At 41.3% G+C, this 25,223-nt stretch overlaps 1 protein-coding gene across 2 annotated transcripts; it reads left to right on the top strand.

The window, feature by feature from the left end:
- Positions 1–727: 727 nt before the first annotated feature.
- Positions 728–24,558, top strand: lhpp (phospholysine phosphohistidine inorganic pyrophosphate phosphatase; the record flags this gene model as incomplete). Of its 2 annotated transcripts, XM_083932544.1 has the most annotated exons (8): positions 728–858; positions 1,112–1,299; positions 3,123–3,276; positions 3,397–3,460; positions 3,572–3,664; positions 6,011–6,102; positions 11,287–11,335; positions 23,542–24,558. In XM_083932544.1, 7 exons carry the CDS (start codon positions 728–730, stop codon positions 11,327–11,329), a joined length of 765 nt encoding a protein of 254 aa, XP_083788670.1. In that variant the 3' UTR covers positions 11,330–11,335; positions 23,542–24,558. The 2 variants fall into 2 exon arrangements, with proteins under 2 accessions (XP_083788670.1, XP_083788669.1); XM_083932543.1 differs by lacking the exon at positions 11,287–11,335.
- Between the last annotated feature and the right edge of the window lie 665 nt (positions 24,559–25,223).

The raw sequence follows: 25,223 nt of genomic DNA, 5'->3' as shown, positions 1-25,223 counted from the left end.
ATCATCACTGGGCGCACGTTATTGTTTGATTTGAATTCAAGTGTATTTTAAACAGGTCATAAAATAATATTACACAACTAGAGAGCACACATGAATCACAACTACTTTATTTATTTAAACACATTTTATGGCAATTCACTTCTTTCACAGCTTTCTCTGTTATACATTTATTTTTTAAATTTTTTTATTGTTTTCCAGACTCATCCAATCACTTAGCAAGTATCTAAGAAAATACAAATTATCTCTGCCCCATATATGTAACAGGATTTGTTATTACCGACAACACTAGCCACACCGGTTACATATATTCCTATCAAATATATATTATAATTAATCTAATTACAAAATACAAACGTATTGATGTATTTAAGTATCCAAAATATCAATTAATTCAGAATTTAAAAAGAATAAATAACAAAAAAAATCAAATCAGTTAATCAAATAATAATAATCAAATAATCAAATCATAAGTTAATAAAATAGAGGGAGAAAAGGGAAATTCTAACATAACAATCTAAATAAATAACGTTCGTTTGAATCATGCCATAATTAGAGTGGTGTTTATAAAAGCGAACTCATAATACTGTAGCATTCTCAATGACCCACTCTGACTCTTAAGCTTTATAAATCTCAGTAAATAAATCCGTACGGTATGAAGAAAAATCACATGGGTGCATGATAGGCTTCATCACTGTACGCGCATGCGCTCTGAGACTACAGTTTCGTCATGGCTGACACGGGCTGGCCAGGCTGTGCGAAGAGTTTGAAGGGTGTCGTATTGGACATGTGCGGTGTTTTATATGACAGCGGGGAGGGCGACGGATCTGCCATCCCTGGCTCTGCTGAAGCTGTGAAAAAGTGAGTTATGGCAGTAGCGAGTTGTCTATGTTAATAGATATTTTCAGCTGCTTGCATGTGCAGCATAACCAAGGAGCAAAGTGCATGCACTCGGCAGCTCTTTGCAAGACTCCCACAAGAATCTGTGTGCGTGTATGACTAAACCACGGCTGCATATTTGAACCCTGTGAGAGCGATCTTTATCTCCGTGTCAGTGTGTTGACACAGGCTGTGTGGTTCAGCCCTCAGTCATACCTCCTGTCCCCTTTTACAGGCTCAAGGCATCTGACCTGCAGCTGCGCTTCTGCACCAATGAGACCCAGGCCACCAGAGAGAAGTTTGTAGCCAAGCTCCAAAGACTGGGATTTGACATCTCCGTGTCTGAGGTCTTCTCTCCTGCTCCTGCAGCCGTAGCTGTCCTGAAGGAGAGGAGTTTACGGCCTCACCTGCTGGTGTATGATGGTAGTTAAATTGTCAGGAATAACTAACCAACTAGCCCAGGGCTGCCTGATCCTGCTCCTGGAGGGCCACTTTTCTGCATGATTTAGGTTTCTCCCTGCTCTAACACACCTGAGTCTAACGATTTTCAAACCTGTGACAAGCTTCTGCTGCTTGATAACGAGCAGAGCATGAGATTCAGGTGTGTTGGAGCAGGGAGAAACCTTAACCCTCCTGTTCTCCTAAGGGTCAATTTGACCCCATTTAATGTTTAACATCTCTAAATAATGACATCTTTTTTTGTTTTTTTGCTTTATATTCATGACTTTTCCTAATTTTATGGGGACAACTCATAAAAAACCTAAAATTGGCATGATTATGTATATATATATATATATATACATGCATACATATACATGTACTTGTCGCATCGGTGCTCCTTTGGGTCAGTTTGATAATCTGGATGATTTAATCATTATTATTATCGTCTATTTTACAATTCAAATATTATATGAGGTCAAATTCATGCTGCTGTCTTTGATAACGGGCGTTACTTTCATTCCAGATGTTACAAATAACACAAAATAGCACTTAGAATAACAGACTTACTTTAAAACACACAGACAGAAATCCCTCCATGCAATTTAAGATCAGTAATATTTTAAATTTTGTTAAATAAATACATAATGTACCCGACTTAACTTGAGTCACAAATTGATTATGATAATTTTCGAGATGTTTAAAATGCTACGGTCAAATTGACCCCAAGAATAAATGGTGTTAGTAAAATTTGAGGGTAACAGGAGGGTTAAACATGCAGGACAGTGGCCCTCCAGGAGCCAGGTTGGGCAGCCCAGAGTGCCTGTTGCAGCATGTACACTGACCTCTCCTCCTCCCTCCAGTAGCTCCACACAGGACACTGATTGGCCAGCTCACCATGGCTCTGAACTAGACACTATACACTCAATGTACAAACAAACGCATAACTTGAAGCCCACAGATCATTTTTGCTCGACAGGTTTGACAAGTTGAATTTTCGTGTGACATGTCGTCCCGTGAGATTCCAGTTGCCGTAAAATACTTTTTGACAGTAATTGTCAGTGTTTGACCAGTTACTAGTGCATCTAATAATATGAATTTGCAGGACTTTTGTGTCCACTTAAACCAGAGTTTTAAGGGCACGTGTTAGTTGAGTGTGTTTCAGGAATGCACCTACAATAAATGATTGTAAATTGCATTAAGTAAATACGTTCAAAATGTGTGACACAGCAAAACTGTTCATTTAAACACATTTAAGTGTAAATTCCTCAGAAGTGGTGTTAAAAGGCTTTTGTTGTTGTCCACAAGTCCCATGAAAATACCAAAACAAACTGTGTTAGTTTGTTTCCAAATGTTCTGTCCGTGGTTCCCTACACAAAGTCAATTGGTTCCTACTATGCTGCTAGTACTGCTCTTATTCAAACTTTCTTTAATATTGTTTTTAACATCAGGGACTGCCATCAGAATTTATTTGTCTCTTTCATAGCAGTATAATGATATATATATATATATATATATATATATATATATATATATATACATATAGTATATATCATATCATATCATACTAATAATGTAAATTTTGGACAAAGAACTTAGAAATATATAGTTTAATTTTTAAAAAAATCCAAATTTCTTTCTGAAAAGTCGTTTTTAGCAATTAGCATGAACTTAAGTACTCCAATGCTCCAATGCCTTTTTATTTATTCATTTACATTATAAAACATATTGTTTATAACCAGACGTATCATTTTAACAACCTTTAATTGACCCAACCCTGAAATGTATTTATATTTACTCTTCTGCAGGACTACTCCCCGAGTTTGACAGTGTTGACAAGACCAACCCAAACTGCGTGGTCATTGGAGATGCAGCTGAATATTTTTCCTACCAGAACCTAAACGAGGCATTCAGGGTTCTTATAGGCCAGGAGAAACCAGTACTGTTCTCTTTGGGCCAAGGGTAAGAGGATATTACAAGTCTGTAGTCATTACTACTATTGCTTATTCCAGCTGGTAAGTACAATGATAAATAAAAATGTCTTCTAAACTAAATACTTGTGATGTTTATCTTTCTTCCTAGGAGGTACTACAAGGAGACAGATGGATTGAAATTAGATGTCGGGGTGTACATGAAGGCTCTGGAGGTACAGTAGGTGCATCATTTGCATTGATATATTTATTTAGAACAGCAGTTCTGTACATGTGAACAATTACTAATAATAATAATTATTATTAACTTTTTTTATTCCCTACAGTATGCCTGTGATGTAAAGGCTGAAGTAGTTGGAAAGCCATCCCCAACTTTCTTCCAGAGTGTTCTCAATGACATGGGGCTTCAACCGAACGAGGTAAGTAACAACAAAAGGGTACTGTAAGAATGCAGACTCTTGCTTTGACGTTGTTTGACCTTTGACTGGACTGGGGAGTAAGTCTGGGAACTCTGCACTGCAGTGGTCACTCCCCTTTTTTGTTTATTGACTGATATTCTTACAATGTTACCCACGTACGGAGTAGAGCCGCTGCTCCTTTGCATTGAAAGGAGCCAGTTGAGGTGGTTCGGGCATCTAGTAAGGATGCCCCCTGGGCGCCTCCCTAGGGGGGTGTTCCAGGCACGTCCAGCTGGGAGGAGGCCTCGGGGAAGACCCAGGACCAGGTGGAGAGATTGTATCTCCACACTGGCCTGGGAACGCCTCGGGATCCCCCAGTTAGAGCTGGTTAATGTGGCCAGGGAAAGGGCAGATTGGGGTCCCCTGCTGAAGCTGCTGCCCCCGTGACCAACCCCAGATAAGCGGTTGAAGATGAGATGAAATGAGACCAACCAGAAAATAAAGTTCTTGTGATTTTAATTAGGCTGACAAATCCTGCTTGACTAAGTATCATGTTACTTGCCTTGTGTACAGATACAAATATACAGTATATACGGGTTCATGCATATATCTGTTAGGAAACTGTATTTCCAGTATGTTTCGCAGATTATTCTAATGGCCTTTGCTGTTTCAAGATGTTTACTTGGTATCCCCGTTTCGCACACCATTCACAGCAGACTACTATTGATGTGCTCTCCATCGTCACTACACACACTGTAGTGCTGAGCTGTTAAAGCTGAAGTCGGTAGTTTTCGTCACATCTGATGTATCGTGACAGCTCTATGAGACAGTCAACCTGTGACAAAAACATGTACATCTGCCTCCACCTGGTGCTCTGTAAGGAACACAACCAGTCAGAGCCGAGCAGTTTCTAACCCAGTGTCAATGACTGCTCGTGAACTTGACCTTCATTTCGATCTCAGCTACACACCTGAAAAGTTTTGTGATTGTATTTTAAATGATTGGGAGCTATCTCGGTAAGAGAATCTGGCTACAGAGAGACATAATAAAAATGATGGTCTATCCTCTCTTTAGTTGAGTATGAAAAATAAATAAAAATTAAAAGAAAATCATCAGTGTGATAGCTTAATGTTCCCAAAACACATGACTTTCACCCAGGGGGATCACTGGTTGTGTCCTGGAGATATTAAGCTAAATATTGACCTTTTTCTAGTCTTAACCGTCACCTTTTGTTGCCCGTTACTGGTCACGTTACTTTTGTCACTCTTTTTTTTCCCCAGCAGGTATGTATTAAATGTCTGTCCCTGGTGTCTGCTCATTTCAGTGTGTCCCATCAGTATAAAGAATGTGCCGCAGTCGCTCTAAGCTGATCTATTTTTGGGGCCTGGCTGTTGGCTCTCTGGGTTCATCTCAGCCTAAGCCGCAGTCTTTCTCTGGATATCCGTCTTTAACACGAATATATACACAGCTACATCTGGTGCCCTTTCCAAAGCCTTCCATTACTCCCACAGGCTCTCATGCAAAGATGGTAGTACAATGCTTTCCTAAAATGGAAACTCCTCGTCAGTTGAGCCACTCATCTAGTTATCTAAATGGAAAAGGAAAGGTATAATTGTATTATACCTTTTTACCTTTTCTTATCAGAAGTTGTATTCCTGTCACAAAACCAAAGTTGGCTCCACAAGGCTCTCATCCCAACACTTGAAAAAACGTCTAGCACTAAGATGCGTCTATCACAACAAGCAGCATAGGCACTCTTATTGCAACACATACACACACACACACACACACACACACACACACACACACACACACACACACACACACACACACACACACACACACACACACACACACACACACACACACACACACACACACACACACACACACACACACACACACACACACACACACACACAGGAGTGACTCCATTATCCCCTATGTCTTTACATTGAAAATATTTGTTTGCTGCTATATTAATGTTCTGAGCATAGAGTACAGTGCCTTTTTAAGTAGAAATCACAATTGTCACTATAATATACAATGGTGCAAACTCATGCTTGTGCAGACATGGTCAGTGCAGAGGATAGCTGAGACGATATGAGGAGAAGGGCAGGCTGAAATCCATCCGTCAAGTACTGCTGATGCAACCCATTTAAACGTTAAATCAAAGGTTTATGTCCTGTGCGTCCACTAACTTAAGCAAACACATTTAAGTGGTGTTGACATGTTATTAGACAAAAAAAACTGCATTTCCATTCATATTTTACATTTGTCGTTACATCATCTGCATAAGAAAATCTTTAATCTTTAACTAAATTATAATGTTCTACCTTTCTTCTTCCTCTCCCTCCTCTCTTTCAGGTAGTGATGATTGGGGACGATCTGGTGAATGATGTGGGTGGGGCCCAACATTGTGGAATGAAAGGCATACAAGTCAGGACTGGCAAATACAGGTCAGTGATGTCCTGAATACACATACTTTCAGATTGAACCATGGTTTCTACCAAACCTGAACAGGACTCCTTGTTGGCCACCGCTGGGCGACAGGTATCCCTCTATTAGTCAAACTACCCATGTTAATGTGTGACCCGCTGAAATCTCCTTGAGTAGGACACCAACTCAAAACCATCTTGTTGTCCGGCTTAATCCGTGCTTTTATCTCTGAGATAAAAATATAAGATGCTTCCGGACTAGATACTAACGTATCAAGTAAATCATAGCTATTTTTTTCAATATTTATGTTTTTAGAACGGTGTGTTTGAAGGCCCCTTTTGAAGAAAAGTATTTAAAATACCATCCTCAAAGCAACTTCAGTCAGAAACAACTGGACTGGTTGTTTGTCTAGGAAGACGTTTCACCTCTCATCCAATGTACGCGATGTACGCATCTGACCAGGCTGGGACTGGGACCAGAACTGAACTGATGAAGCCTCTTGGATGAGAGGTGAAACGTGTTCCTAGACAAACAACCAGTCCAGTTGCTTTTGAGTGAAATTGCTTTGAGGATAACGATGACCTGGACGAATGAAAATACCATGTTTTCTAAATATTTTGGAGCTAGTCTGAACATATGGTAAATCTGAATAAAAAGTCTATTCAACTATGTTCCACGGGATGGCGCCCTCACACCAGGTTTGTGAATCATGATTTCCTCCGTGACACACAGGCTTCCTGTGAGCCAACCACCTCATTCTTCAGTCTCCCAGATTTGTTCATTTGCTTGAAAATAGCTTTAGTCCCTCCACATGTTGAACGCTACTCACCAACATGTCATAGTATCTGAAGGATTTATGAGCTCAAATCTGGAGATTACTGGGGCTCCTCTCCTATGGTGTAATTACAAAAACACATGCTTGATTATTTCAAAAGATATATGTGGTACTTTGGCTTTGAGGAAAAGAGAAAAGCATCTGAGAGTAGGGGTTATGGAACTATACATCACATAAATGCTGTACATTATACGCTCAAAGTTATGCAGTAACTGGTGTTTTTAATGTTTTTTTCAGTATGTAATACTACCTTGGCGCTAGGTTTTATGTGTGTACTTAAGAAATATGTATGGAAATGGCAGGGGAATCCTAAACGCTTTGTTGTGTTTTGTTTTTATACCTATCATCTATATTTTGCTTTTGCAAAACTAATTGTATGAACACAGCACCAATTAGTGTGAACCAGTTAGTGCAACAAGTATTTCGATCATTTACTGAATTAAAGGTTGTATCAATACAACAATATAAAAATACTTTATTACAACTAAAGGTCAAGTGTTGAGAATCACATTTAATTAAAGTATCATCAGCAAAATGTACTTAGTTGGTCTCTCTTCTGCGACACACTGATGCACTGTACTGCTTTGTAATGTACTGCTTTGCATCATATTATCTAACTGTATCATTTGTGTAATTTATAAAACACTCAGTAACTAGTAATTTCAGCTTCGAGTGGACTAAGTGGTGTAATATTTATAACCGTACAGAAGTCCTGGCAGCTCGTTTGAAGACACAGTTTCTGAATACGAGCTGTGTACTTTTTTCTGTGGATTGAGTGTTTTAATTTTTTCACAATATTTATACAGCACCTCCACCTGTTTTATATTAAAAGAAATTAAAAAAGACATGGAAATCTCACTTTTTGCAACATTAGACTTTTAAAATGTAGTGGAGTATGTGGCAGCACTTTTACACACACCTTAAATTTGAAAAGCATATCACGACAGCACAACTGTGCTCAAAGGAGCACCATGTTTGAGGACCTGCTCCACTGCTCCACTGCTGCATGCTGGTATGCATGTCTAGGGTCATGTGACCAGAGAACGCTGAGTAATCTGCTTGAGCATCAGTCAGCTCTAATCCTGTACTAAGAACACAGTTACTCACTGTAAAACCTGTCTTCTGTCTGTGGAGTTATTTTTGGGTGTATGGGGCCAATGAGTGGGTGTGGGTGTCTGCTTCCACTTTCATGTGCTTTTGTGTTTATTGCTGGCATGTATGTGTACTTGCATGTAACCTACATATGTATTGGTATGTGAGTTCTGAAGTAAACTGTATATGGATGTGTTGTATGTGCAGATTCTCAGCGGACTGGGCAGAATCGCAAGCAGCTCAGTTCAACAGTGTCTGATATACTCAGGAGAAACCAGATGAACTTATATCACTGCTCATCTAGTTTTTTTTTTCCAGAGAGAGCAACTGGCTGAAATAAGTGGGGTGTTTCCCGCTGAGGAGCATATGTGGAATCTGTATTATGTTACATGATGCGCTGTGTTTCAGCTGTGGCGGTCAAGATTTATGGACTGATTGGTGAATGGAGTTTATGTGGTCAAACACGTGCTTAAAGCAGGCATACAGGAAGTTATTAGATACGTTGTGAAATAACGTTTTCAGAACAGCACAGTCAAACTTCACTGTAGTGTGTATCAAGCCCAAAGTTCTATTTTCAAGACTGGATTCAACATGGTGAAGTTTTATCATGAATATATCACTTCAACTGACACTTTCTGTTAGTTTTTTAGCTTCTTACTTTTAGTCAGTTTGTGTGCGAGTATTAAAAGAAGACGCTTGTATTCGTGGATGTTTTCCCTCTGAAACACAGTAACAGGAAATCAAATGTACGTATCAAATTAGTGTTTACGGAATTTATTTATTCCCATATTGTGCTCATCTTCATGTTGATGCATTAATTTTGGGTAAAATGTTGACACGCTTTAATGTTCAAAAAACACACTGGTACTCGCACTGTCGGTCTGTTTGAATATACCTGTATTCACCCTCTGTCTGAAACACTTCGTTTTAGCATATGTCTCTTTAACCCCAGTCTGCTGTGATTGTCAGCATTTTCAGGTATTCTGCAGCTTCCACATTAACCACCATTGTAGGCTGGGAATGACTTTCTACCTACTGTATATAGATATATTATGGTTGTGACACAGTATTTATATGGCACCTCAACCCCCTTTATAATCAGAACAGAAATGGAAATCTAACTTTTTAGAATGTAGGACCCTTAAAATAGACACCTCGTAATATCCCAGATCCTTCACCAGACTTAAGATTTTACTGTGTACATTGCCTGAGAACAGGAAGAGAAACAGTGACAGAAGCAACTTTTCCGTGGGACTGTAAGTGAGGAGCAGACGTGAGATATAACGTTATTTAGCCAAACAGGCCCAGTGAACCCAGGCATGCTGGGAGCAGCTATAAACCCTCAGTCAGATCTGTGAAAACACAGCTGTTTCCAAGTCAACCAGATGCTGCGCAGGCCTCCAGTTCCCATCAGGCTTGGAAAAAAAGACTGCTTCAAATACCCCAGGCCCGGTGACAAGACAGGAAGGGAAAAAGATACAAATCTAATCATATCAGCTTATTTTGAAAAGCTTTTGACTTACTGTTACTCACAAAAGACTGTGTACGACCTGAAATTCTTAATAATTTCGAATTTATATTTATATCATTAATCTGTCAGATGCTGTCACTTTTTTTCGTATGTTTTCACATACTAGCCAGACGGTGCACAATTTGTGCTAAATACGTGCAATAGTTTAGGATATTATATAGGATTATGTAAATAAATGCATTATCTAAGGGTTTAACATGTAGCTACTTACTTTACCTTTTCATATGATGTACCCAGTACATGCATGTGCTTGTTACAGTATGTTCTTTTCATGGCTCTTGCAGGTTAAATTCAGGAGTGGAGGCCAAGCAAAGTAAAATTACAGTGCTCAGCAGTAATGGCTGTTGAGACTATAGGGGTAATTGTAATTGGGAGTGTTCTGCTAGCAGTCAACCTTCCCTTGTTCTTAAATAATGAGCGAAGGTTGGCATACTTCCCTGAAGGGGGCCAGAGTTCCCTTTGCTCTTTAATGTAGAACAGGTCTGCAAAGAGAGGCCTACACCAAAAAGTGGTTGGGAATTGGGAGTATGGAGATCTGACTGCTGATGTTGATCAGCTTCATGGGAACAATATGCACTCTAGTCCAACCATGCTCTTGTCTTTCAGCTCCGTAGTTATGTGTTGAATAGTAAGGTTTAAGTTGCAAATCAGATCTTAGCACTTAAATGTCCCTGTGAGATTTCAATGTCCCTTTTTAATAATAAAACAGCTCAAGGTGCTATATAAATACTGTGAAAGTATCAAAACACTCAATCTACGCAGAAATGCACACAGCCTGTTTTCAGAAACTGTGCCTTTAAACGAGCCATCAGGACTTCTGTATGGTTGTGATGTCACAACTATACTATATATAAATAGGGGGGAAAAAATGCTACAGTGCAGTTAAAGTCATTCCTCGGCTGCAATGATGGTGAAGAGCTAAGAGCAGACTAGGCTTTTTAGGAGGCTTAAAGAGACAGTCACTAAAATGGACAGTGTGAGAAAAACAATGTGGGTTTTAAAGCATGTTAACATGTTCTAGTAGAAACCCCAAATACACGTATGAACCTGAAAATTAGCATAATATGGGACCTTTAATAGACAAATTCTGTGGACAAAGTAGAAACTGCTTTGTCTGGTTCACTTCATAAAGTTGATATGTTGAATATGTTATTAAACAGTTGGCTAACAAAAACTGTACTTCTCCATCTTAATGGTCAAATTGTTCTACTTGAAGTGCAGTCAGATTATAAATATGCAGTCCTTTTTCCCTGTCTTGTGGCTCACGGCCAAAATATATGGGTTGCCTACGCAGCGCAACACGGCTGTCGCAGGAGTCCCACAGCAGAGCGTGTCCATTACACGCAATTAAAGCTGCTACAGTACATGGGCCACGGAAGACGCGCGGCTCAACTCTATTTTTACGTGGCTCAATCTTTTTTTTTCTTGCTGCGCAGCCCTCCATCAGGGGAAAGTACATAGAGTGTAAAATGAGTACAACCTGGTTAAAAATGATTGATACATTCCTTATTGTACCAGAGGGCAGTGTGAGGCAGCAGAGCTTCCAAATCCTGCATAACCATCTGCATTATCATTTAGCAACATGCCACACGCTTCTCACAGAGCCTGCGTAGCAGGTGCCCCACCTTTGTACATCGCGCGTCTGTTCCCCATGTATTCTGGCTGTCACATTCTTAAATAGTCCTCTCCTGTGGTCTGTGGCCCCATCTGATCCTGTGTTCTTGTTTCTGTTCTCTTATCATCAAGGAAGTGCATCGGCACAGAACAGGGTCGCTTTGAAGCTTCATAAAAACAGGTTCACATCATGCTGTTCCTTCATGCACTATTTGTAAACCAGTATAATTGCTACTGCTAGCCTACACAACCAGTTTCTTAACCTTTAGTCTTTGCATGCTGTCTGTTGCTCTGTGTGTCTGTGATAATCAAGGAAGTTTGATGTCAGGCTTTTGATTTAAACATACACCCTCACTATTGGCATTTGTAATTCTGCAGCGGAGAAAACAATGTTGTGATGTGTCAGATACTAAAACGGTATTGATAGGTATTTTGAACGATGGCCAATGAGTTAGAGGAGGCCCTTACTGGATTCCCGTTGGAATCTGGCAGAGAGTGCACAGAAAACATTTTCACACAGCAGCAACCATCTTAAAAATGGTTTACACTGTAAACCTCTCCCTGTGGCCAACGCTCGACTGCTAATGTGAGTGTTGGGAAACAGTTTTCCAAGCCAGACCGAGCCAGATTCTCCAGAGAGAACTAGTCCCTCATAGTACAAACTATGAACCACTTTACCAACATTTCACCCTGGTCCGTGCCCTTTCTGTCTGTGGCCATCACCGAGGGACACAACAGGAAGTGAGCGTAGGGGTGGGGGTCTTAGTCATGTGACCATGTGATTAAAATGCTGATTAGTTTTCCTTCAGTATTCTTGCTGTGCTGTGAGTTGGTTGCACTTCCATGAGCTGACATTAACATATTTGTTAGAGAACATGCCAACATGCAAAGGTTAGTTTAATGCTGCATTCACTGCATGTTGTTGGCATGTTATGCACACTGGCTGGAACTCTGGTTGTTGGCATTAAAGCAAAAACTTGATACATTGAATAAACGCTGGCATCGAAATGGAGTACTGTTTCCATCCCCAGATGTTAGACTTTCAAATGTAAGCACGAACGTGTTAGCATTCAGCTAACGCCAGCAGCTTGTGTCGTGAGCTAATGAAAGGTGAGTCAATATGTAAAGTCATTATGTGTTATGACTGCTTCAAATCGTGTCACATACTGTGTTAATTACAGTGGTTAGCAGTCTCCATCAATCATCAGTGAAGCTCTATGCATTCATGCTGAAACAAGTGCATATACACACATGCAGCATTGTACACTGAGTAACATCAGTTAGAGCACACAGTTGGTCGGTATGCAAATATTTATAGCTATCACTGTAACTGCTACTCCTGTAATCATAGTCATCAGAATCAGCAGGTCTGAGACGGATATGGAATGGTAGTCAAAAGGATGTGGTTTGACACCATAGTTTAGTCCTCTTATGTGTCCTGTGCTGCCATTAGAGACATGGATGGTACAGGTCATATCGGTGAGAGGAGACACTGAGCTTTTAACATGTTATGAGAGACTTCCTGGCAGCAATAAACGGTAAGATTGTCCCCATCAATCCAATGAGGTCCAGAGGAATCGCACCTCACCCTCCGACTTGGTGAGTGGCACAAACTCTGTGATTAGAGTGGCTATCCCGAGCAGATTTCCACTGTTCCCCATAATAAAGTCATGCAAACAAAGCCATTATCAGTGCGGAGAGCAGACGGAAGGACTGCTCATTAGGAAAGTAAATGGCCAATGGTTCAGGATTTGTGTATTAAATATTTAATTGTGAGTAAAATATTGTGTAAAAAATAGGTTCAATTGTATATTGGCCACAAGCTCTCACTTAAAGCATGTATTTGAGTGCCATTCTACCAAGAAGCCCCCCCACCACGTCCTTAACATAACTTTTACAGTACAGGAAGGACGTTTTTAACTTTATGACATCTGGAATATATTGCAGATATTTTGCACTTATATATTTTAATACATGCTCTTGGAATTGATTTATTGCTGGTTCAATGTCCGGTCTTACTATAGTGTTATATTACAGTTTCTGTTGTGTATGCTTTAGTGCTAGCTTTCTTGTCTTGTTTGCACTAACACCATTCGAAACATGTCATATGTGTGTTTTTATTGTTCTGTGTACACAGGGCGCTTATGCAAAAGAAAGTCCACAATTCTCCACCCTGAATAAATATACAGGTTGAATGAGTGACAGGTGAAAGGGTTCATGGAAAAGTGTTGACAGAAAGTTGATGCTCTCCCCCTATGACATAAACAGCCTATCAGATCTCTCGTCTTGTGAATCAAAGAGACGTCAGACTGAACACGGCACAGCAGTGTTAGGTTTATGGATGGGCTTTGTCCTTTTGCAGATCTGTGACACTGAACCTTGGCAGGGTGACCGTGCAAGGCTGTGGCTGCAGCTTAATCTCCATTATAAACTGAGCGCTGCCCCTGGGATGCCTCTCAGGTACATACTGTATTTCAGCCTAGCTTATCTTTCAGTCTTCCACTGGTGTCCTATAGCCTCAATGGCTATGCTAATGTGCATGGTTTCAAGTGTGTGCCCGTCAGACAGGGAGTGATCATCTGTAACCTATGTGACTTACCATATTTCAAGGCCTTGTTTGCACGTGTCGACCTCGTGATTATGACATCTCTTTTCCCCTGTGATGAAGCCTTTAACTCTCTTTTTGGAGCACACTTTTGTAGAACTGAATCTTCTGCGCGATCATGTCTGAGCAGGTTATGCGTGAGTTGCATTTTCAAAAGTACTTTTGCTCAGTCCTGACCTTTGTGAACTGTTTTTCTCTGCAGGCATTTTATAGTGTCTAGAACAACAGCACAGCCCCACACCCTGTCCTGTTAACCGCTGTAAGCACATTAGTTTTGTCTGTGTGGGAAGGAAGTCAAGTTATCTCATTTCACTCTTCTCCACTCAGGGTGTGGGCCGTGAGCTTCAAAGCTTGTCAGCTCGACGGCTACAGCATTTCTGAACGTGTCATTGGGGTTGGTTTGTCTCTCCACCGCCACACCGCCAGACCCTTTACTCTAATCCAGTGAGTTATACTGTGTGCAGAATATGGCCCTTTGCATTGAAGCAGAATCCGCAGGGGCCCTCTTTTTTTTTTATTCAGATCCACCCAAATCATCAGAGGAACTGAAATCCAGAGCATTATGACCTGTTGGGTTTCTTTTGTTCTGTTGCAAAAAGGCAGCTTGTTGTTTGGAACAGTGTTTTGTTTGTTTGTTGCCGTTTCCAAGGTAGAACACTATAAGCCCAGAGGAACAGAGACAATCGGACTCACATGGAAGGAGTCTCTGTCTATCTGTACTTTGATTTCCTCGACAACTGTTCATCCGATCGACTTCACACCTAGTGGGTGTATGTATCCAAGGAAGTGCAGTGTCCAGTGCGAGCCCCTGAGATCTACGTTACATATCTATTAGTAGTGTGTGGCTTGGTTCTAAAATGGCATACTTTTTCTTTTTACTTTTAGTATGTACTGCAGCTACCCTTACAAAGTGTGTAGTGTCGCATACAGAATGCATACAATTAGGACATAACACTTCTTCATCACATCACACTTTCACATCACAAATTTGACCCCCTTGCTCATATGCTGCGCAAAGAACTGTGGTTCAGAATAGCCAGAAATGCATGCTGGCTGCATTCTGGAAAATTCCACAGGATGTAGTAGGACATCCTGGTATTTTTGGCGTACTGCATTTGACATAGTATGTATTGACATACTAAATATTTTTCTGGGCTACCTAATAGTATGGCAGTATGGTAGTATGGGTATTGGAATGTAGGGTGTGTCGTGTATTGAGTGGGGATCCCTATTAACTGTTACACCACTGAATGGCATGCTGGGTACAGCTCACTCATCGTCGCTCGCTACAGTACAATCAAGAACAGATGAAGATGGAGAGGTTGGAGATGGTACATTGCACTGTGTTAGTTTTACAATATACATGATCTTCTCTAAATCATACTTGTTTTATGTCAATTTAGTCCTGTCCACTAATCTCTGACCAGCGTCTAGCTTTTGTTTCCTCTTCCTTGGTCAGAATATTTGTATGGGAAAATAGGAAAATACATGTTGCATAAGGTTTCTATTTCCACTGCTGGTTTCTCTCTTTTTTAACAGATTACACATGAAAGCTTGTTTTTTTTAGTCTCTTCCCTTTACTGGATGCTCTCACCTTATCCATTTTTCTTCAGTGCGGTGGCTGGATTGTTCTTTTTAACACCTTTTACAGTGCCTCAGGATTGCAGAAATGTTCACAATGAATAAACTTATAGGGCTAATATAGGCTGAATTTGATCAGTTTTCTTTTAAAGGTCAGCACAAATTAATATCCACGATTCCATACAACCCGCTAATCGATTTAGAGTCTAAGTTATGTTTTCATCCCATTCCCATGGATCGGAATCAGCAGCTTTGTGAGGAATGTAAACACAATCAATTCTGGGAGTGATTTCCTTATACAGCCAGCACTCTGTTGTTGGCTTGAGATCCAACACTGCTTTGTCCTTTTCCTTTGTCGTTACTCATAACATTTACATTTACATTTATATCATTTTATTGGAAGTTTAAAAGTTATGAGTATCTCTTCACTGCCCGTAGGCTGGCTTGCTCTTGCTCACAGAGGATCGCATCTTTTATCAACTTCATTCACACCAGTTGTAGATTCAGTAGATTCCAATGGTGAGTGACCAAGACTCATGGCAAAATAGTCCAAAATGTCCATTTAAACTTCTCAAACCACCACTGCAGAATAATATTCTTCTCCACTTTGTTAAGCCAAAGTACTGCTATGTTTACAGCCATATTTAGTCACATGGTTAGCAGTCAAGTTTCATTGTCTGCAATGAACATTGGCAAAAACAGTTGTATGCAAAGAAAAACAACAAATAATGATTGCATATTGATTTGGAATATACCAAGCATACATATCTTCATAGAAAAGTATCAAGCCACTACTGCAGCATTATCCACCTATCCACTGTCCATTTATATGGTCAGTAAATTCTTCACACCAATACTGTATTAGTGCCAAAATACGTCTAAACACAACTATATTTAACCACGGTATTGCTTTAAACACAGCCAGGGTCATAGCCGGTTCACTGTAGAAAATCCATCCTGTGAACCCAGGTTAATCAAGGCTGCTGTCATTTGCAATGGAGCAAGCTACAGCAGCTTTCCAATCCCACAGGAAGTGTGTATATGATATTCAAAACATACTGTCTTCAGTGGAATATTCCTTTAACTTGTGTCTTGTCCATTGTAATGGGTAAGAGGTCATTTTAGGGCAACATGATCGCATGTTACCTAGAGACAAATCTGAGCTAAGTAGAACAAAGCTAAAAGGAGAGTAGAAAGGGTCAAGTTTGTGAGATTTGTCCCCACCTAAATCTACAACATCTTGTTCTCTTTCATTTAAGCTGCGTTCGGTTCGGATCAGATAGATGTGAGATCAGAACATAACAGCACCACAGATTCCGTACAGATTTGAGATTATGTGGCAGCAGCTGTAGTAAGAGGTTAAAGCGCTTGATGAGACTTCAGTGGGTGTCTGAGCCTGGCCGACCATCCCTCACCACTCCAGGGTGACAGCTTCCCCTGCCTGCAGGCTCCTCTAAAACCTGCCGTGCGTTATAAGTCAATGAGATATTAATAATTAACCGGAGCTTTTTTCACAGTGAGACGAGACTCCCACGGCGAGACAAAGGAGCCAGCCGGGCCTCGGCCACTGAGCCCCTCGATGGTACTTTTCCACCCGTGAGAGAGCGAGAGAGAGAGAAAGAGAAAGAAAGAAAAGGAGTGAGAGTGGGAGAGAATCGGAGAGCTAAAGCCCACAGATGGCAGGCTGAAACATAGCACTCCCTCTTAAATACATGAACACAGGCTCTTAGTCGATTCAATGGAGATCCAATCCCTCTTGCAATTACCAATAGACAGGCTGCTTAGCTGGGGGGACTTGGGCACTTGCCTGGTTTCTGCTGGACCCATTTTTCTCCGAATTTTGTGTGTGTGTGTGTGTGTGTGTGTGTGTGTGTGTGTGTGTGTGTGTGTGTGTGTGTGTGTGTGTGTGTGTGTGTGTGTGTGTGTGTGTGTGTGTGTGTGTGTGTGTGTGTGTGTGTGTGTGTGTGTGTGTGTGTGTGTGTGTGTGTGTGTGTGTGTGTGTGTGTGTGTGTGTGTGTGTGTGTGTGTGTGTCACATGTGTGTTTGCATTTTCAGTATCAGAAGCAGGTGACTCAGCAGTCCCTTTTACGTAAACACTCATAACACTCATACACAGTAAGATACAGACATACACACAAACGAAGGCTCAGCTAGTCGTCAGCGGCACTGCTAATAATAACGTGCTGATGAAAACAGTGTGGTTAGATCTGGGTCACATGAAGCTCTGGGTATTGCGCACAATGCTGACAGGACAGCTGTGAAATAATGAAGGGAGTTTACTTTCGTAAGACTTTGGTCAAACAAACAAGACCTATTCTTATCAGGTGGAACTGCTTAAAGCTCTGGGATGACTTTTTAATAGTGAAATAGTAGCTTTTAATGTTTTCAACATGGATGTAAATTACTCTTAGAGGATATTACAAAACAACACCCTTGAAAAAGCAGGCCATGGGTTTAGCATTGCACTTCTGTACCATTGTGGGACTCACAGGGCAGTTTGAAAAATGAGCAAAATCGATGCAGCAGAGATATAGTCTTTTTTTTATTCTATGTGTTCTACTTTGTCATAATCTGGCGCCTGTATGACGCTCGATGTAGTATAGTTTACAGAGTGTACATTGCAGTCCGAGTCTGGTACTTGATTTTCATTTTGTGGAAATCGATGGCTATTTTTTTTTTTTGCACAAAAACATCAGAAAATCTAATACAATATAGCAGGTATTTACAATTGTGATCTGTAATAAATTCAAGATTTGTAGTTAAGGAGAAAAAAACCTGCTTTTAGACACAGAAAGTAAAGGTTTATGTCCTGTTCGTTTAGCCCCAGATGTATTTGTGGTTGGGAAGGGCAGAAAGTTTCCATTTCCAGTGGGTGGTTTTGACAGTTCAGGATACTCTGTCTCTCTCTCTCTATCTCTCTCTCTCTCTCTCTCTCTCTCTCTCTCTCTCTCTCTCTCTCGCTCTCTCTCTCTCTCTCTCTCTCTCTCTCTGTCTCTGTCTCTGTCTCTCTCTCTCTCTCTCTCTCTCTCTCTCTCTCTCTCTCTCTCTCTCTCTCTCTCTCTCTCTCTCTCTCTCTCTCTCTCTCTCTCTCTCTCTCTCTCTCTCTCGAGTACTCATAGGAGGTTTTCAACGAGCTACAGGATGGAAAAAAAAATCAAGTGGCTCTTCGTGCTGCAAACAGGGAAACCCCTTTGTGTCCTTCTCCACTGGAAAGAACCGTTAGTCTGTGCAAAGTGTTTGCTGATCGTGACTCAACATTATACGGCCCTTAACACAGCAAAGCGATAACAGCTTCTGCATTGCCACAAACTCAGCAGAGGATGTGACGGCTCCAGCTAAGCATCTGTCACTTCTGTTGCCATAACATGCACGTAACATGGTGGTTTCCCCAGTTCAGTTGGGCTGTTTTCGGTAAGTGGCCGCAGCTGTATTATTTCAAGGGAGTTATCTTTTGACTTATTGTGGTTCTGTAAATATCAGGTAGAAGAGAAAAGAGAGAGAGGGGAAAAGCTGAAGTGGATGACCAGGCTGGAACATCTCAACTGGCTGGAGTCGTCTCTTTTTTCTCATCCACTCCTTCCAATAACTCCTGTGACCTTTTTTAAAAAATAAATCCGGTCAAGGCCATGATCACATTATCAGCCTCAAGGCCAGGACTTCTGCAACTCCACCAAGCAGCAGAAAATACGCGCAGTTACACACGTCCTCTTCCCCCCAGGGCGAGGGGAGAGAGCTTTGTCTTGTGTTAGTATCTTATGTCACACACAGGGCTTGGCTGAGCATTAAGGATATAGTTATCATCCTGTCGTGTTCTCCTTCAGGGTCATGATTATATAGTCTGCTTTAGTGTGAGAAAAGGCAGTGCTCTGGTTGATGGCGCCTTCACTAGTGTGGTATGAAAAAGGCACTTGGACACAATGAACTGGCTTGAGTGCTTTTTCCCGTGTCTACCTGGCAGGCTAACTCTTTTCCTCTCAGCGTTGTCACAGCTCTCACAAATGGGATTCCTCACTGCAAAGCCAGGTGATGGCACACATTACAAAACACGCAGTTTTTTTTTGTTTGGGGCCGAGGATTTCACACACAGGAAATAACACGGAAACTTAAGTCGTAGGTCTTAAGTTGCATGCCCAATTCCATTTTTCAATCCCGGTTGGCTACCATGTTCCTCTTTTCTGATGCTGTTTGTCACTTGTTTCGCATACTCTGTTGTGACTTTCAGCACAGTTTCCTTTTACATACTAAATAGTTTTGCTTTTATTTTAACCAATGCACCTGCAATTTGGGGTCATTTGGCCTCCTTTGAAGAAAAAAACAAACTCGAAGACCTCTTTCATGTGATAGGAAACATCTTTGTAGCAGTGTTTGATATTTTGAGTTAATTTAGAGTTCAATTCATTTTCCACAAGGAGTTTGCTGTGTTTTGTCTTCACAAGACCTTTCTGTGTGTTGAAATACAGCTGCTGGGAATCAGACTGTTTTCCAACCAGGTTTCCCAAAAATTGCTCCGTTTGTCACATCATGCACTGTTTGCTTAGGTTGAACTTATCATCATTATCCCCTTGCACGCCTTATCTGCTCTATCTGCACTGTGTCAAGCGAAAAAGGCATACTCAGCAAAGGTGAGGAGGGTAAGAGAGAAGTGTGAATCGAAAATCGGGTGCATGTGACAGTTTTTGCTTCCTTCTGGGCGCACATCTGCCTCTGTTAAGCATTAACCGATGGGAAGGTCGTCGTGGCTTTCACCCTACGGTCAGCTATCTTGACAATGAAATGAAGAAGAAGCTGCTTCATATCCTTTTTTTCTGTATTATACCTCAACTCCATCTGTATTTTGACACACTCCTGACTTTCCAGCACAACAACGTACGCTCACTGTATGAGTCATTCGTATCAACTTTCATTTCACGGAGGCAAGGCCTGTCCTTCTAAAATGTTTTATTGAGCCACGTATCATGTTATATTTCTGCCAATATGACACTGTAAGCCTGCTATAATCCTGTATTACCTGAGCAGTATATACACAGTGCCCATTTCGCAAACTTGTTAATCCACTGTCATGTCATGGCTGTTGTAGGGGACCGGGGGTGTACAGTATGTACTTGTTTTTAAAGCACATGGAATAAGGATTCCGATTACTTGATTGATTTGATAGGTCACATTGTTACAGAAACCAAGTTCAGGGCTCCACCCAACGGTTATTTTCATCAATGTTTAATCTGTCATTTATTTATTTGATTAATTTAGTGTTTAAAATGTGAAGAAAAATACACATTGACAGGTCCAGGATCCCAAAGAACATCTTCAAATTGTTTGTCTCGTCCGACAGCCGGTAGGGATGTCGGGATTAACCGATTTTGCCATAACTGCGTTTATATGACGCCGCAGTTTCAGAACCGTAAGAATTGTAGAAGCTACTATATCCATGGTGTCCGTCTGTAGTTGTTCACACTTTCTGAAGCTTGCAGGGATATGTAGTGGTTAGTCCAACTCTATGACTACATGCTGGACCCTCTATTTTCAATATAAAGTAAGCCAGGCAGGACAGGGCTAAAAAAAAAATGCATGTGTCTTTTTTCTTCCATATTGTTGAATAATAAATTCTCTGTTTAAAAATCATTAAAATCATGAAACTGGGACATTTCATCTGAGAATAATGGTATTAAAATCTCATATCATGACATCTCTACCCACCAGTCTAAACCATCTTGTGATCCTGAACTACCTTTATGGTGAAGTTTTTCCTTTTTCAGCATTGTGGCAGCTGTGTTGAACTCAACTCTTGGCTGCTTCCCATCTCCTACCTCATGGCTTACTTCATTCCTAGGTGAAAGCTGTGCAGTGTCCGTCAGGCTGAGGGACTGAACCTATCTCTTCACTTGTCACGTGTATTGATATTGCATTGACCTGAAGGACACGCAGCGAGCAGCACATTACCTCATCTGTAACACTAGCTGCATTGTGCTGAATTTTGCATGGTCACATTGACCTGGTTACTCCTTCATTATTCATGGAAAGGTGAGGAAAGCGGCAAAATGAATACAGACCCTCACACACACACACACACACACACACACATGCATGCATGCATATCTAAAAGGTGCAGGTCATGGGATATGTAAAGGAGCAGCAGGTTGGAGAGAGAGTGTGGTCGATGCTGTTGGCTTCACTGCTTGAAACTTAAGAGCCATGTGACTAACTTGCTTGTGTTTTCGTGCCTGTATGTGCGTGTGTGAATGCAATCAGTCCTGGGGCAAAAAAGGGTGTGGGAGTAATCCAGCACAGGAGACATAACACCCGGACCATTAGCGGACCAGCTCACATAACCCAAGCGCTGGTGGCTGACAGACATGCGTAAACACATGGCACTGCTTCCCTGTGTTCAAAGTGGCTTCAGTATTCAACACCTCTCCTGGTCCCTTCTCCGGCCTCCTCTTTCTGACGCTACACTTGGGCGGCTCACAAATATTTGCCATGGTCCTCTGCAAACTCTCAGAGGACAGGATTAATGGTGGTGTGTGCCGCACACCCAGGGCAAGACAAAGCCTCCCCATCTGGAGCTCCAACTCGTGACTTGGGAACAGAGGCAGCACACAGAGCCTGGTCGAGGCAGCCCTGGGAGTGGGGGGGGGGGGGATCTATAGGAACCACTTCATAAATGAGCAGGAGTCCCGGGCAGTCCTGCCTATGAATGAAGGGGGCGTCTCCGTCTTTTGATGTGATGGGGTGGAAAAGGGTCCTGTATCCCGGCGTAGGCCTGGTGCCACGCCAAATGGATCACATTTCCCCTACCAGCTGATAAAACAACCATCCATTTCTGGGCCCTGAGCCAAACAATGGCAGCAGCCAGGGGGAGATGGGCAAGGCTGCCGTATGCCTCCTACAGATTTTGTACTATTTGGGAAACCAGGTCAAAGTTAAGACAGCCTTGCTCAGTGGCTTCTGACATTTTTGGCCTATGACCTTTATGTTTGTGTTTAATGGCATGTCATAGCTGTTATATTTCAGCCTGGACCAAGGTGTCGGACACTGGCTGATAGACGTTACCAACATTGCCATCCCCAGAGCCATGACATTATCGTGGCAAAAAAAAAACCAAAGTTTGGAGAAACTTCAGTAAAAACCATAGACTGGACATAGTCTCTGTGACGTCACCCATAGGTTTCCAGCCGTTGCCACCATTGCCTCACTCTGGCTTATCCAAAAATGGGAGGTGGAGCATGGATGGAGTTGAGGCAGAATGAATGAAGCCTAAAATCTAACCACCTTTGACGTGTCAGTCAAAGCAGGACACCTTTAATGATGCATAACTTTAAGCCATTATTTAATATAAGCAGTGTGTAGAAATAGATATAAAAATTAAATTCTGTACCGTTGTCATGAAAATAAGCTATATAATACGTTTTTTTTTTGTAAAAGGCTGTAAACATGTTTATTTCTGCTGTAAACTTGGGCATTTTACCATGGGGGTCTACGGGGATTGACCCGCCATTGGAGAAACGGCAGTTTTTGGCACTCATTTTCACATTTGCTTCATTTTTCAGCGCCAGACGTTGCTGCCTGGTATAATGTTTTAAAAAAAAAAGTATCTCTCTTCTTTTGGATTAACAGCATCTTGCAAATGCATCCTTCAGGGGTCCCACTCCCAGGTTGAAAAACACTGGTCATACTATTTTCTGGGTTTTATTTCCAGAAATTGGGTATTTTTGGAATCAGTAGTTCTCAAGTCCCCAGTTGGTCTGTTTTAGTCGCCTGTAGATATGTTAGAAAAGTCTGGAATGCTGTGTGACAGCTGGCGAAAGAGACAAAAAACATGCACTATCCCACAGGGGCTTTTGGCAAGCAGCTGCACAGACACCTTATAAGTGCGAAGATATCCACACAGCAGAAAATCACAGAACTTGTAACTTTAAGCGCATTTTTATTGATCACGAGAGCTCTTATGATCACTCTGAGAGAACATATGGCCTATTTATAACCAAAAGATACACATTGAGATGTTCTGCTCAGTTCGTTTCAAGCTTTGCCTTTCCTGTGTCTTCTTACCAACATGTCCTGTTCTTTTCCAGTTTGTACATTCAGTATCGTTAATGTGGTGGATGGCATCAAACTGCTGGTCCGTCTTGTTTACTGAGCCTTGTGTGGAGGCTATCCCATGCCCCCGTGTCCTTAAGCATGTGCTTTTGCTTCTGCTCCCTCAGGCCCAGCGATGAGAGGCACTCAACGGTGACGGCTGATGGCACTGTGGACAACCTGGCTCAGGCTGTGGACATGATCCTCAGTCAGAGGCACTGAGGACAAGACAGGATGGTGGAAACACTCCACTTACTGTGACCCTGTGTGATACAGGCTGGTGCCCGGTAGTATTTTCATGTACCTCCTAAGTGCTGTTTCCCGTAGAAAGGGTACGCTGCATTGAGGTAGTTCAAGTTACATGTCAAAGCAGTACAAATCAAGATCCAAATACAAATACTGTATATCCTGTAACTGTCACAGCTCAAACATGGGAAACACCCATCCATCTGTACCTTGACATAGTGTGAAAAAAATAGAATTAAATTTGCAGAATTATTACTAAGTCTAAAAGAGATATGCTGTTCTAAACACTTTAGGGCTGCATTGTGAATTTGTCAGTGCATACCTGGCATAGAAAAGATACTTGACACAAAATGACCCAAATGTGCTTTTAGCTAGCTGCTGACTGACAGAAGTAATGATGTGTTCACACTCACTGCTAATGTTTTACTGATATACAGTACTGTATATGAAGACAGTTTGAAGTCTGACTGAAAATGTACAATAGGAGTGCAGCTGTAGTTTATTTTACAAATACATCAAAGGAGACCTATTATGCTTTCTCTCATTTTCTGTCATAGAGATGTTCATCTTAAAAGTGGCCAAAACTTTAAATATCCCATCTAAAAGTAATTTCCGTGAGCAGAAACTTCAGATTTCAGACCTTTCTGAACACGCCAATCTACATTCTACTTTTGGATGCAGAAGACCAGGAAGTGCTGACCAATCAGAGCAGACTGGGCTTAGAGAGACGGCGCTAAAACAGAAGGGTGAATTCAGGTATATTCAGATGGACAGTAAGAGAGCAATATTGTAGTTTTCATTAATGCATGTTAAAAGTTCTAGTAGAAACCCAAAATACAAGTATGAACCTGAAAATGTTAGCAGACAATTATAAGGTATGTCTATACAGCAAGGTAATGACAGTAATGCATAATAACATTTGATAAATAAAGCTATTTTATTAGCTGTTGTGATCATTTGTCTTTCTGAATTTGCCAATTTGTCTGAGTCATAGACCTTGTTTTATTTTTGAAGGGTTCAAGGTCTCAAAGTCCTGGGGAAAACGTAGCCTTGTCTCTGGTTTAAACTGGGATTTATAACAGAGCAGGCTTTTGTTTTACAAAAACAAATCTCTGGAAATGGGAAGTGAGCTGGTCTCTGAGATGATAAATGCAGAACCCAGCCGAGTGTGATGAATTACGCTGGCACTTGAGCTCATGTTTCCCCCACTGTAAACAAAAACTCTCCATCACCAGAGTGGAGAATGGCAAATCTACAAGTGCTTATCTTTATTTACTTGACTGTAAGCCGTCTCTGCTGGGGGGGTCGTCCCGTCATTGTTACACTGTTAATTGCCGCTCATTACTCGTAGTGCATTCCCTCTCGGTGTCTACGGTGAGGTTAAATAAAATGATGAGGGAGAATAAATTGGTTATTGGGCTTTTCTGTGCCAGCTGGATCATTGAGGCCCTCTGGAAGTGGGGCGTAAAACAAACGATTCTCCATCGCTGCCCCCGAGGTTTCAGTGCACCAGATAGATTCAACAAGAACAAAAGCCCTTTGCCAAGTGATTCATTGAGGTCTT

The sequence above is a fragment of the Echiichthys vipera genome (genome assembly GCF_963691815.1).
Source record: "Echiichthys vipera genome assembly, chromosome: 18".
Taxonomy (NCBI): Eukaryota; Metazoa; Chordata; class Actinopteri; order Perciformes; family Trachinidae; genus Echiichthys; species Echiichthys vipera.
This window is presented reverse-complemented; position numbering and strand designations above follow the sequence as displayed.